At 42.2% G+C, this 12,356-nt stretch overlaps 1 protein-coding gene across 1 annotated transcript in view; it reads left to right on the top strand.

Moving 5' to 3' along the window:
* The window catches only part of POLRMT (RNA polymerase mitochondrial), a 1,430,506-nt gene that overhangs the window by 1,230,524 nt on the left and 187,626 nt on the right, over positions 1–12,356 (top strand). The window contains exon 15 of the mRNA XM_044053892.1: positions 1,498–1,611. Coding sequence (XP_043909827.1) covers positions 1,498–1,611 — 114 coding nt within the window. The remainder of the gene's footprint in view (positions 1–1,497; positions 1,612–12,356) is intronic.

Raw genomic sequence — 12,356 nt, forward strand, 5'->3', positions numbered from 1 at the left:
AGTTCTGCTCTTGCCTGGAGTTCCTTTGGAGATTTCTTGGTGTGTGTTCCAGTGTGCCTTGTGGATTTAACTACATCCAAACCTGTCAACACTCAGATTGACTACTTGGAGGATGTGATACTATTACCCTTTGCGTACCTGTATTCAGAGAATATGCTTAATGTCATGAGAGAAGTTAGAAGGTCTGGTACTTGGAAATCTTAACATGCTAAATGTCAAAGCTTTTTTTGTTCCTTTGGTGCCAAGGACGAGCTAGACATCTAAGCAAGGAGATGGGCTTCTGGTACTGGTACTGCAGTATTTGAGTTTTCATCAGGGCTAGATTATGCCTCTCTAGAGGTACATCATTCAACCTTTTCAACTTTGACTGCATTTGGACCTCCCCTTCTAGCATCCAGGTCCCCCTATTAAACAGTTTCTGATAGGGCATCTTTTACATCAGACCTCCCACAGAAAACAAGTGTCCTAGGGTCTTAATTTCATTCTTGAAAGAATGACATCACCTCCCTTTAAAGCAGCAGCGGCATGCCAGTCAGTTTCCTTTCATGGGAGACCATTCTCCTCAGTAGAGTAGTAGGTGTTACCCCCCGCTGTTATGTCCCCAAAGAGAATTTCAGAGTTCCATGCTTTGATGTTCATCGAGCCTGGCTTGTGTTTCCACAGTAAAGTACCAAGTCTGTGCAGTAACATTGCTTTATTGCCATAGCTGGTGACAGACGTGTCCATAATCAAGCCATTCAGTTTGTATGTGTTCTTCCCTAATCCTCCGAACAAGGGGGAAGAGAATTGTTCATTCATTGGACGTACACAGGCAGTTGAGCTAATAATTAGAACCACAAAAAATATATGTTTGCTTCCTTTGCAGTAGGGAAGGAAGGGTCACTAGTGTTAGTGCAGACAATTTTAGTTGCTGTTGTAAGGCACATGGCAAGCTTCTACAGGGACACAGTTTCCACACAGAGGAGATAAGTACCCTGGACATCTTAGAAGTGGCAACTTAATCTTCAGTGCACATTATAGGTTGGATGTGTTGCCTACGGTCAGGACTGGATTTGCCTTTGCTTTTCTCAGTGGGGTACTCCAGACCTCCTTACCATACTGTACAAACCACCCTTCCTTTTCTGAGGTGGGGACATATCTCTAGGATCTTTATAGTGATACACGTAGTGAATACAGTACAACTCTGTTGGTGATTTACCATAATGGCAGAGGCCTGCTTATATCAGGAGAATGTCAGCATCTAGAGGAAGGCAGTGCACCAGCCCAGCTAAATTGGAAGGCAGAAAGAAAGATGGTTAGCCTGTAACATCAGGCCTGATGCTGTTCTGAACCTGTGGATGAGTTCCCAATCGCAGAATCAGTCTCAAAAATATAGTGTTATGGTAAGTACCTACACACTACCAATTTCTGGTTCATTTATTTGATTATTCTTTGTATGCATATGTTTGTGTTTAGTACAGTTTGAGCATGCCTTCTGATGACATTCTTTGTGTTCAGGACTGGCTGACAGAAAGTGCCCGTCTCATTGCTAAGTCTGGCAGAACAGTTGAGTGGCTTACGCCTCTAGGTCTTCCCGTCATCCAGCCTTACCACAGAATAAGAAGGACAAGCGTGAGTATCATGCCAGCGTTGTGCATGTTGTGTGTGCATGTGTGTGTGTAGAAGAATGTTAGGCAAAAAAAAAATTGGGAGGTAACTAACTTCCCCATCTTGTAACTGTTGGCCTCATGCTGTACATGGACACCTGTTTCAGTTAGAGTGGTGCTGCTGTTCTGTTTCCCATTTGTCCTACTTGAATGGTAGACTTCTTCACTGTCTGACAGTTTTTTCTTGGTGGGGGGGGGCTTGTTTTTTTGGTGTGCATTGAACTTTTTATATACATATCTGTTAGCAAATCAAGGTTGTTTTTCTGTGTTCATTTTATTTGTGTGTGTGTGTGTGTGTGTGTATGAATGTATGATATACTTAAGTTTTAACTATAGACTGAGACAGGTAAAAAGATACACACACACACACACACACACACACACACACACACACACACACACACACACACTTGCAACACTTATGTGGTATGAAATATCCTACCTCTAGCAGACTACTCACAGCTTTCATTCCAGACCTTTTTCTGGAAAATTAACTTAAAAAGCATAAGTTAAAGAAATGTAATATTTTGTGAACAATAAAAGTTATTATAATAGAAATGTCTGTAAGAAGTATTTTTTACAGTTACAATAGTCAGTCCGTTTATAGACTTTCCATAAATACTATAAAGCACAAACCCAAAATTATATTTTTTGCTAAACTTTCACTAACATTGTCATATCTTGCAAACTGTACAACCCTGATATATTTTGTTAGAACAGTTTTGTTAACCAGACATAAGCTTTCATATGATAGCAAGAAATATCCGAGTATATGTTTGAGCTATTTAAAGAAATATGAGCACATAAGCTTAATTGTATAATTAGCAGTATAAATATCTCATAAGATGTGCAACTTACATTGGAAATAACAGACAGCTTTCTTCGACAACATCTAAGGCTTCACCTGATGTCATGCACCAGTTTGTAAGTCTCTTGGGATTTGAATTAAGTACATACGGAGATAGTGTTTATTTTTGTAATTGCTAACGGCTAGCAATCTCAGTTTAGTTGTGATATAAATGGACATTGACAATGCATTTTCCTGTCTCTGTCTCCATAGCATTTCACATCATACCCTTCAATAAGATGCAAGTCTGTCCATTCTGAACATATTAATACAAATATGAATAGGTGAAAAAACAGTGATTAATTTCTATACTGTAGGACATCCTCAATTAATAATCTTTGTGTCATTTTGTTAATAACTTCTTGCATTTTCAAATACTGCCTATTATTAGCTGGTAAGTCACTTAGTTAAAGAAGCCAGATTCAAAAAAAGTATGGACACCACAAGGAGTTGTGTTTTGTGAATTGGAAGTATACAAAAAGGCACTATAGGCTTAGATGGAGGTATACGGGTGTTGCATATTTTTTCTAAACTGACTGCATGAAATAACTGACTTGCAGGGCTTCTATTTATTTATATCTAGCTTATCTTGTACACTTCAGTTCTGTCAGAAGTCCTTTAGCTAGTTCTGTTCTTACACAAGAGACTTTTTTCTTTTAGAATAGTGTCGCTACCTTTATTTGTCTAATGCCAAGTGTTTCACTGGCAAAGTGAAACTGTTTTCTAAAGTTTCAGGCTTTAATAATCCATGCAGATGAATTTCTCAGTTGAGTACTGAAGGAAGATGCTCTAATGTATCTGGATATTTTTGCTGTACAGCATGGGTGGTTTGTAAACATTTTCTAAAGCTGCATGTCAAGGAGTTCATCTCACTTTGAGATTTTCTGGCTGTAAAGTCCTTCATTGCTGTGCCTTCCACACAGTAGGACAGCCAGAAAGCTTTTTCTTCCAAAATCAGTGGGAGCACCCTTGGGCTGTTCTGGGCGTCTGACACAGAAACTGAGTAACTGATGGCACTTAATAGAGCAATCTTACAGGTTGAGACAAGTATCTACCTGCTTTTTGATTTTTTTCCTGATTCTACACTATTTCTTCCTCAATTTAGTGATCTTGATTTCAGAGGGTAAGGACACATGCATGTTTAAGCAGATACTGGTAGCAAGCCAACATAACTCTGAATGTTTTTGCCTTGGGCCAGAGCATTACATCGACATCTATGAGGTCCACTTGTAGTTTAATGACATTACTTAAGGCTTCAGATGCAAGTGTTTCAAGCTTTCATAACAGATGTAAAATGGAACAGAGGACGCTTGAGAACACGGGGATAAAAGGGTGGACTTGTTTTGCCACTTTTTGACCCCCTGCCTGCCTCTTATCAGCCTGCTTCCTTAGTCAGTCACCCTTTTGTTCCCCATCACTGAAGTGACTGTAAGAGGCCATCATTTTGACTCACATCAGGAGAGGTTCGAGGATTTTTTTTCTCCTCTCCCCAACCCTAACAACGAGCTTCTAGTGAGGAATCAGGAAAGATGTACAGTGGGCTGTCCACAGTGGACGTCCCCAAACATCTGCAAGGGACATTCCCTCCAGGCAACCCTGCCCATCCCCACATGGCATGAATGGTGTTTTGCTTCCTCAACTCCACCAGGAAAATTGAACCATCAAGTGTACCTCCAAGTAAATGCGAACTCCTTCCAACCTTCCTGCCAAGAGAAGTGAATGGGTTATGCCCCTTCACTCTTCCTCCTCCTGACTTCCTGGTTCCTCCATTGCCAATGTCATTAGTTGAGCCCCAGTTCAAGGAGCCAGGCTGTAGAAGAAGGTGAAAGTTGCTTCACCACCCATTTTTGCATACATCTACATCAAGCACTTTCACTTTTATTTTTTGCATCCTCTGGCTTATAAAGGTAGTTGTGTTACCCTCAAGAGCCTTTACATAAGATAGGCATTGAAACAGAGCTCCCCACGTCATTGAGCTGTTTTGCTTTTCTGCCTTTTTCACCCCATGCTTGATATTGATTTAAGCTTCTGCAATTTAGATGTTTTCCTACACACACACACACACACACACACACACACACACACACACACACACACATCCCCACAGGTGGTAACCAGTACTGCTGTTCCGCTTGCTCATTCATTCACTTTTTCAATATTTGCTTAATCTTGATTAAAGTTGCACAACAGGCAGTGCCTGTCCCATTAGCTTTTTCAGTAGAGTAATAGGTGTTACCCCCCCCCCCCCACATGTTACCCTAGTCACTGTGATACCAGGCATTGGAATGCATAACCACTACTACTCCCACTTTTAGTCAATGTGCTACTCCAACATAACAATAGCTGGCTGGGTGTTAAGTTTGATGCTAACTTTTCTTACCATCAGCTTAAATTATGTCATACCAGTTTGTAGGTGATGTTCTTCATCTCACATTGCTGCAGTCCTTACACTTGGGTAGTCCGCTGTCCTCGGTCGGCCCGAATATCAAAGTATAAGGCTGACGTCGGTCAAGGCGCATTTGACTGACATCAGGACGTCAGGGTACAAATGCGCATGACCGACGTCATATCCTCAGTCTTTTTTGCCGCATGGTCCGATGCAGAAGCAGCGTTGCAAGTGCCGGTTGGCGTTCTGAAATTGTTCGATTTCGGAGTTTCAGACCGAGTCAGAGTTGGCTAAGTACCCCGTTGGGGAATATTTTGGTTTTTTCTTGCCTCAGTGGTTTACCGGATGTCAGAAAAAGTGAATAATTGTATTTCTTGTGGGAAACAAATACCGCATAGAGACTACCATACTTTGTGTATTCCTTGTTTAGGGCCTGAGCACGACGTTGTTGGGTGTCGCTCTTGTGCTAGATTCAATAAGCGCACTATTAAGAGAAGGTTAGATTGTGCCAGGTTAGTCTTCGGGAAGCGGTGCAATTATAAAATGCCGTCGGATGCTCTGACGCCCGCTTCTTCGAAGAAGCGCAAGGACAAAGCAGTTAAACCTAGGCTAGAGGAACCGTCAGTACCGGATGCCGGTTCTTTAGAGGTGTCGGTGGAATCGGTGGTTCCACCGGAGGTTTCTTTGGGATCCCAGGGAGAGACTCTGTTATTGCAGGATGTGGCCTCTCAGGAGGCAGGCCAGGCTGATGGGGCTTCTCAGGTTACTATACTCCCCTCCCTGCCTGGGGTGGTTAGGCCCTCTCCTTCTGTTTCCAAGGCTTCTCCCAGGGGCAGGCCAGGTTTAGCTTCAGTTGGTGTTGCCCCTAGCTCTTCAGGAACTGTGCCCAAGAAGCATATGCTTAAAATGGCAGAAGATTTGATTACTTTGATTAGGGGTTCTATGCCCCCTCCTGATAAGAGACCTAGGGTGGAGCCTGAGCTAGGGAGTTTTGAGCAGGCTTCAGATATTTCAGAGTCTTCGGCTGAAGACTTGCAGGAGTACTCTCCTTATTCTGATTCTGATGTGGATGATTCTACTCCTTCTGCTTCTCCTCCTGAGGATTTTTCTTTTTCAGAAACTCTTCATTCCATGAGAGAGCATTTTAAGTGGGAAGGTCAGGACTTCTCTGATTCCAGGAAAAGGCTTAGGGAATTTTTGTTTTACCCCAGCATAGGCCTTTGGCTATACCTCCTGTTTTGGATGTAGTGGAAGATGTTTTACAGAGGCTTCTCTTAATCCTGATTCTTTGCCTCCTGCTCCTGTTAAACCGGATAGGTATTACAGGGTGCCTGAAGCTCATAAGTATCTTTTTAAGAGTCCTAGGGCAGACCCAGAAACTGTTAGCCAGGGGCCTAAAGGTGTTAAGGCTTCTGTTGTAAAGAATCCGGTTCCTGCAGACAAAGAGGCCAGGGCCTTAGATAGATGGGGAAAGAAAGTTTATACTTCTTCCACTCTTGCTATGAGGGCTTTGAATTGCCAGTTTCACATGTTGAAATACCAAAACTATATCCTTTCACAATTGAAGTCTAAGGTTGATGCTCTGGCAGAAGGTATTGATTGTAAAGAGTTGCAAGATTTAGTACATGTTTCTGAACAGGTGGGTAAGCATTCTTTGCAATGTGGTTTTGATGCTGTACAGGCCTCGTCTAGGGTGGCTGCCACTGGGTCAGTTCTTCGCAGGCACGCCTGGCTGAGGGATCAAAATTTAGCTGAACATGTTAAAATAAGGATTTTAGATGCTCCTTTACAATCTGACATGTTGTTTGGTCCTCCTGTTGAGGCAGTTTTAAAGAAAATGGAAGACAAGGCTAAGTCTATGCAGACTGTTAAAGATTTTTTGCAGGTCCAGCCTCCAAAGTTTAGTAGAAATTGGCCTACTAAGGGGTGGACGTATCCTTCTTATGATTCCCAGTCTAGGGGTAGATCTAGACGTGGTAGGGGTAGAGCTCAGGGCTCTTTCAGGCCTAGAACAGGAGTTCTCCTGCACAGTCTTGGTGAGGGCAGGGGTCAGTCCTTTCGTAAACAGACCCAATGACCTACCTTTTCAGCTGCCAGAGCCTTCTCGTCTGGCAGCACCCTTGGGAGGAAGGTTGACACTTTTCAAAGAAAATTGGAGTTTAATTACCCAAGACAGATGGGTATTGGATATCATACACCACGGTTACAGGTTTTATTTCCATACCTTGCCTCCTTTCAAAGGCATGCCAGACATTCCTCCTCAACAAAGAATAGAGGCTCACAAGCAAGTTTCTCTGTTACTCCAAATAGGGGCCATACAGCCGGTCCCTATGCCAGAAGTGGGCCTAAGTTTTATTCTCGCCTGTTCCTAGTACCAAAGAAGGGGAACACGTGGAGACCAATTTTGGATTTATCTACCCTCAACACTTATCTGGACATTCCCAAGTTCAAAATGTTGACGTTACAGCAGCTTTTACCTCTGCTGGGCAAGGATCATTGGATGGTAACTTTGGATCTCAAGGAGGCTTACCTTCATGTTCCTATCAGACTAAGTTGCAGGAAGTATCTGCGTTTTCGAGCTGGGACTTCTCACTATCAGTTCTCTGCATTGCCCTTTGGCTTATCTACTGCGCCCAGAGTGTTCACGAAAGTTCTGGCTCCAGTGATAGCTTTCTTCAGGTTAAAAGGAATACAGATCTGTCCTTATTTGGACGACTGCCTGATTCTGGCTCAAGGAAGGGAAGAGCTTCTTCATCATTTGGAATATGTGATAGCAGTGCTAAGATGCCTGGGGTATTCTGTGAACGAAATAAAGTCCAGTCTAGTACCCTCTCAGGACATGTGCTTTCTGGGTGTGAGACTGAATACAGCATCCCAGATGGCCTTTTAACCCCGGACAAACAAAAGAGTCTATCCCTTTACTTCCATCAACTATCTCATCAGTCCGGGCTGACTGCAAGGACAGTCCTTCAAGCCTTAGGGTTCATGGCATCTTGTATTCTGGTGCTTCCCAATGCCAAACTGCATATGAGGAAGCTACAATGGTATCTCAAAAATGTATGGACACAGCACTGCCAGGATCTAGACACTGTCATTCAAATAATACCTTGCATTCAAAACGAATTTTTGTGGTGGGCTCAGGAATGTCACCTAAACAAGGGACTCTCTGTGACCCGGCCAGAGGCGAGTCAGATTTTAACGACAGATGCCTCAGACAAAGCTTGGGAGCTCATCTAAATGGAAAATGGATACAAGACAAGTGGCCTGCCAGACTACAACATCTACATATCAACCTGAAGGAGATGTTAGCAGTCCAATTTGCATTAATAGCTTTCAAGGATTTAATTCTTCCAGGGCAGGTGTTGATTCTAACAGACAACACAACTGTCATGTGGTACATCAACAAGCAAGGGGAACGATTCTTATCCTCTATGCAGGCAAGCAATGATTTTGTGGGAGACTGCTCTCAGTTTACAGCTCAATCTTCAGGCAAGGTTTCTGCCAGGAGCACAGAACTCCTTAGCAGATGTGTTGAGCAGACAATTATGGATCCCCACGGTGGAAATTGGATCCTCATGTATTTCAGAAATTGACAGTGTCATGGGGAACTCCAGACATAGATCTGTTCGCTTCTCCACTAAACCATCAGCTGCCAAAGTTTTGCACAAAAAGGTTTCATCCCACAGCTTGGAAAGTGGATGCTCTTTCTTTCAATTGGAGCAATCTTCATGTGTATGCCTTTCCACCTCTGCCTCTCCTCCCAAAGGTACTTCTAAAGGTCAGACAGGACAAGCCAAGGATGATTTTAATAGCTCCAGATTGGCCTCGACAGCACTGGTACCCATTACTGAGAAGTCTGGTGCGGAAGCCTCCATGGCCTTTGCCTTCGATTCCACACCTGTTGTCACAGGAGGACAGCTATTTGCTGAATGTCAAACTTCACTCTCTTCACCTAACAGCCTGGCATATTCTGTTTTGAACCATAGAGGGTCTCAACTTCCACAACAAGTTTTGAATGTGATTTTGGAAGCTAGAAGGCCTAGTACAAGGAAAGTGTACGCAGATAAATGGAAGAGATTTTTATTTTGGAGTGCAGCAAAAGAATTTGATGTTTCTGAGCCTAATTTGAGTGTGGCTCTTCAATATCTTACTGAGTTACTGGACAAAGGTTTGTCTTTCTCTTCTATTAAGGTTCATGCTGCAGCAATTTCGGCTCACTATGATTGTGACCCACCATTGTTTTCTCATCCTTTGTTCAAGCAATTTCTTAGAGGGGCAAAGAATATAAGACCCCCACGAAGAGCTCCTACTCCTGCTTGGGATCTCAATTTTGTGTTGGAGAAACTCACTCTACAACCTTTTGAGCCTGCAGCTACTTCTGACTTGAAATATTTATCATGGAAGACTGCTTTTTTGTTGGCAATTACCTCTGCAAGAAGGGTTTCTGAATTGCAGGCCCTTATGGCGGTTGAGCCTTTCTTAATTTTCCATAAGGATAGGGTATCTTTACGTACTAATCCTTCCTTTATGCCTAAAGTGGTTTCTAGTGTGGCTTTAAACCAAACTATTCATTTGCCTACTTTTTATGCAAATCCCCAAAATAAAGGGGAAAAGATTTTGCACACTTTAGATGTACACAGGCAGTTGCGATATTATTTGGACAGAACTAAAGGGTTCAGGCAGTCTCAGCAGTTATTTGTTTCTTTTGCTTTGAGTTCTCAGGACAAGCCTGTGTCAAAACAAACTATTTCTAAGTGGATTGGGTTTTGCATTACTTTCTGTTATTCCCATCATGGCAAGGAGATTCCAGCCGGGATTAGGCCTCATTCCACTAGAGCTACTGCCACTTGACAGCTTTTTGAGGGGTGGCAACCAAGGATATTTTGGAGGCAGCTACTTGGAGTTCAGTGCATACTTTCTCTAGGCATTATCACCTGCCACTTTACTCTAAATCCAGGGCTGGTTTTGCCACTGCTGTTTTGCAGGGCATTTTGGCAGCTCCTGCTTCCTTATAGTTTGGCCATCCTCCCATACCTCTGCTTTGGGATTCTACCCAAGTGTAAGGACTGCAGCAATGTGAGATGAAGAACATAGTACAGTTTTGTACCTACCATAAATGTAGATGTTCAAGGTCCACATTGCTGCAGTCCAATTTACCTCCCTCCTTCCCCTCTGTAGTTAGAGGTGGTTGTGTGGGTTGAGTGGTACATATTGTGTATATAGTGTATATTTTGTACATATATTTAGGGCAAGGGTACTTGGATGTTTGTTTGCTGTCTTTTGGTTTTGACCTTTATTTTTAGGGTCTTCTGACATCTGGGGCAAGAAAAGACTGAGGATATGACGTCGGTCATGCGCATTTGTACCCTGACGTCCTGATGTCAGTCAAATGCGCCTTGACCGACGTCAGCCTTATACTTTGATATTCGGGCCGACCGAGGACAGCGGACTACCCAAGTGTAAGGACTGCAGCAATGTGGATCTTCGAACATCTACATTTATGGTAGGTACAAAACTGTACTTTCTAGAGTCAGAATCTGCAATGTTAGCTATCCCATGTATTGGGACTACCAACATTTTGTTGCCCAACCTTTGACTTGTTTACATCATTTGCTTTAGCAGAGTTCTACAGGCTTTGACCCACAGTGTCTTGGTGCCATGCGTGTATCACAGGAGCCCTTCTCCCTCTTCAGCATCAAGGGAGCTCCAGTGAGGTTTCTCACCTTTAGAAAGTACTCTGGGATCAATAAAAGCTCCTACTACTCCCCCTTCACACCTCCAACATTTACTGTCTGCCTGAGGAACAATTCTCTTGAATCTAGACATGGTAAGGCCTTGCTGTGTCTAATAATGGTGACTGCCAAAAAAGCAATTACTAGAAAATGGAAATCAAAATCTAAACCATCTGTACTGGAAGTAGTGAATATAGTAACAGATAAAACAACTGGAATTGAGATCTTTAGAAAAGGGTAGGAACAAACTAAAAATTGGGATTGTGGCAACAATACATACAAGGTAGGAATTAGGTCTGAAAGGCGTCAGAACTTAAATGAGCTATGCAATGTTTGAGTGAGAAAGATTGGGTAGATTATAAGTGATGTATAATGTTGGTACCGAGAGTGTGTCAGTATGGTTTGTGATGTAAAATGCTTGCAACTAGGATTGTGTCGGTGTGGTTTGTTTTCATTTTATAAATGTATGATTGCCTATATAGTAAGTCGTGGTTTAATAAAGATGTTTCTTGTTTAAAAAAAAATAATAAAAGCTCCTGCTTTGCTTCCAAGATGGCTGCAAATTGATTTTAACAGCTTAATTTCAGCTCTCCCAGTATGAAAACAGAAACTCGGAAGAGAGAGACAGTGAACTCATTTTTGGGGTAAATTTCTGTAACTGGCTAGTAAGTGCACTGCCTGGATGCCACAAAAAAGAAATTCAGAGAACCTGAAAGAAAATCAACCGCAAAAGATGAAGAAAAACACTGACTGGGAAGAATTCTGCAGCTGTTCAGCAAAAAGCAGTACAAGCTCCAGCTTTATTGCAAGACATGACTTCCAGTAACCTAGAGGGGAAAATGAGTCAAATGTACCCAGAGCTAATTAAAATAAACAAAACACTGATGTATTATATCAACTCGGGTAACAAAAAGCAGCATAAAATGGAAGAAGCTTTAAACAAGTACTCAGATGAGGTGATAAAACTGCAAAAATCAAACGTTGAAATGAAAAGGCTAGCTGAATATGAGACTGCTTGAGAAGAGATGTTAATAGAATTAGAGGACAGAGCACGCAGGGAAAACCTGAGATTTTCTGCAGTATCAGAGAAGCTGGAAGAATCAGATTCTTAATTTTATGAAAGCACAACTAAGCAACTGGATCTTGAAAGGGCACATCACATATGCTCCAAACCTGGCCATGTGAAAGCAGTCTAGACCATTAATAGTAAAGATGCAATCCTACCAGCAGAAGGAGTTGATTCTGACAAAACTGTGGCAGAAGGACAAAGTACTAAAAGTGGGAGACAGAGTGTGTGTGGAAAATGATTATGCACTGTATACCAGGTAGAAGAGGAGTAAATTTATTCCACTAATAACGGAATGTCGAGAAGCAAGCATGAGACTTAGAGTGCTGTATCCAACTATCTTCAGCATATTCTTTCCTGAAGGGACAAAATCATTTTTTGATGCAGAACATGCTAAGGAGGAAATACAAACGTTTGTCCAACAAAAAGTAAGCTGTGAAGCAGAAGGAGATTCTGCTTGTTCTTCTGGTAATAAAGACCATAGAGAGACTCTGCCAGAGAAACCTTTTCCAGTTTTTCAACAGAAAATGCTTGAGAGAGAGAAAAAAAGCACAAGAGTTGAATAGAAGAACCGAATGTATGTTGGAAAGGAAGCAAAGACTGGATTTGGGAGATGGAGATAAACAGGGATAAAACCAGCAACTCAGAAATTGACAAATGTCAGATTGTAAAGCATTAA

The sequence above is a fragment of the Protopterus annectens genome, chromosome 13.part0 (genome assembly GCF_019279795.1).
Source record: "Protopterus annectens isolate FY-2018-M chromosome 13.part0, PAN1.0, whole genome shotgun sequence".
Lineage (NCBI taxonomy): Eukaryota > Metazoa > Chordata > Ceratodontiformes > Protopteridae > Protopterus > Protopterus annectens.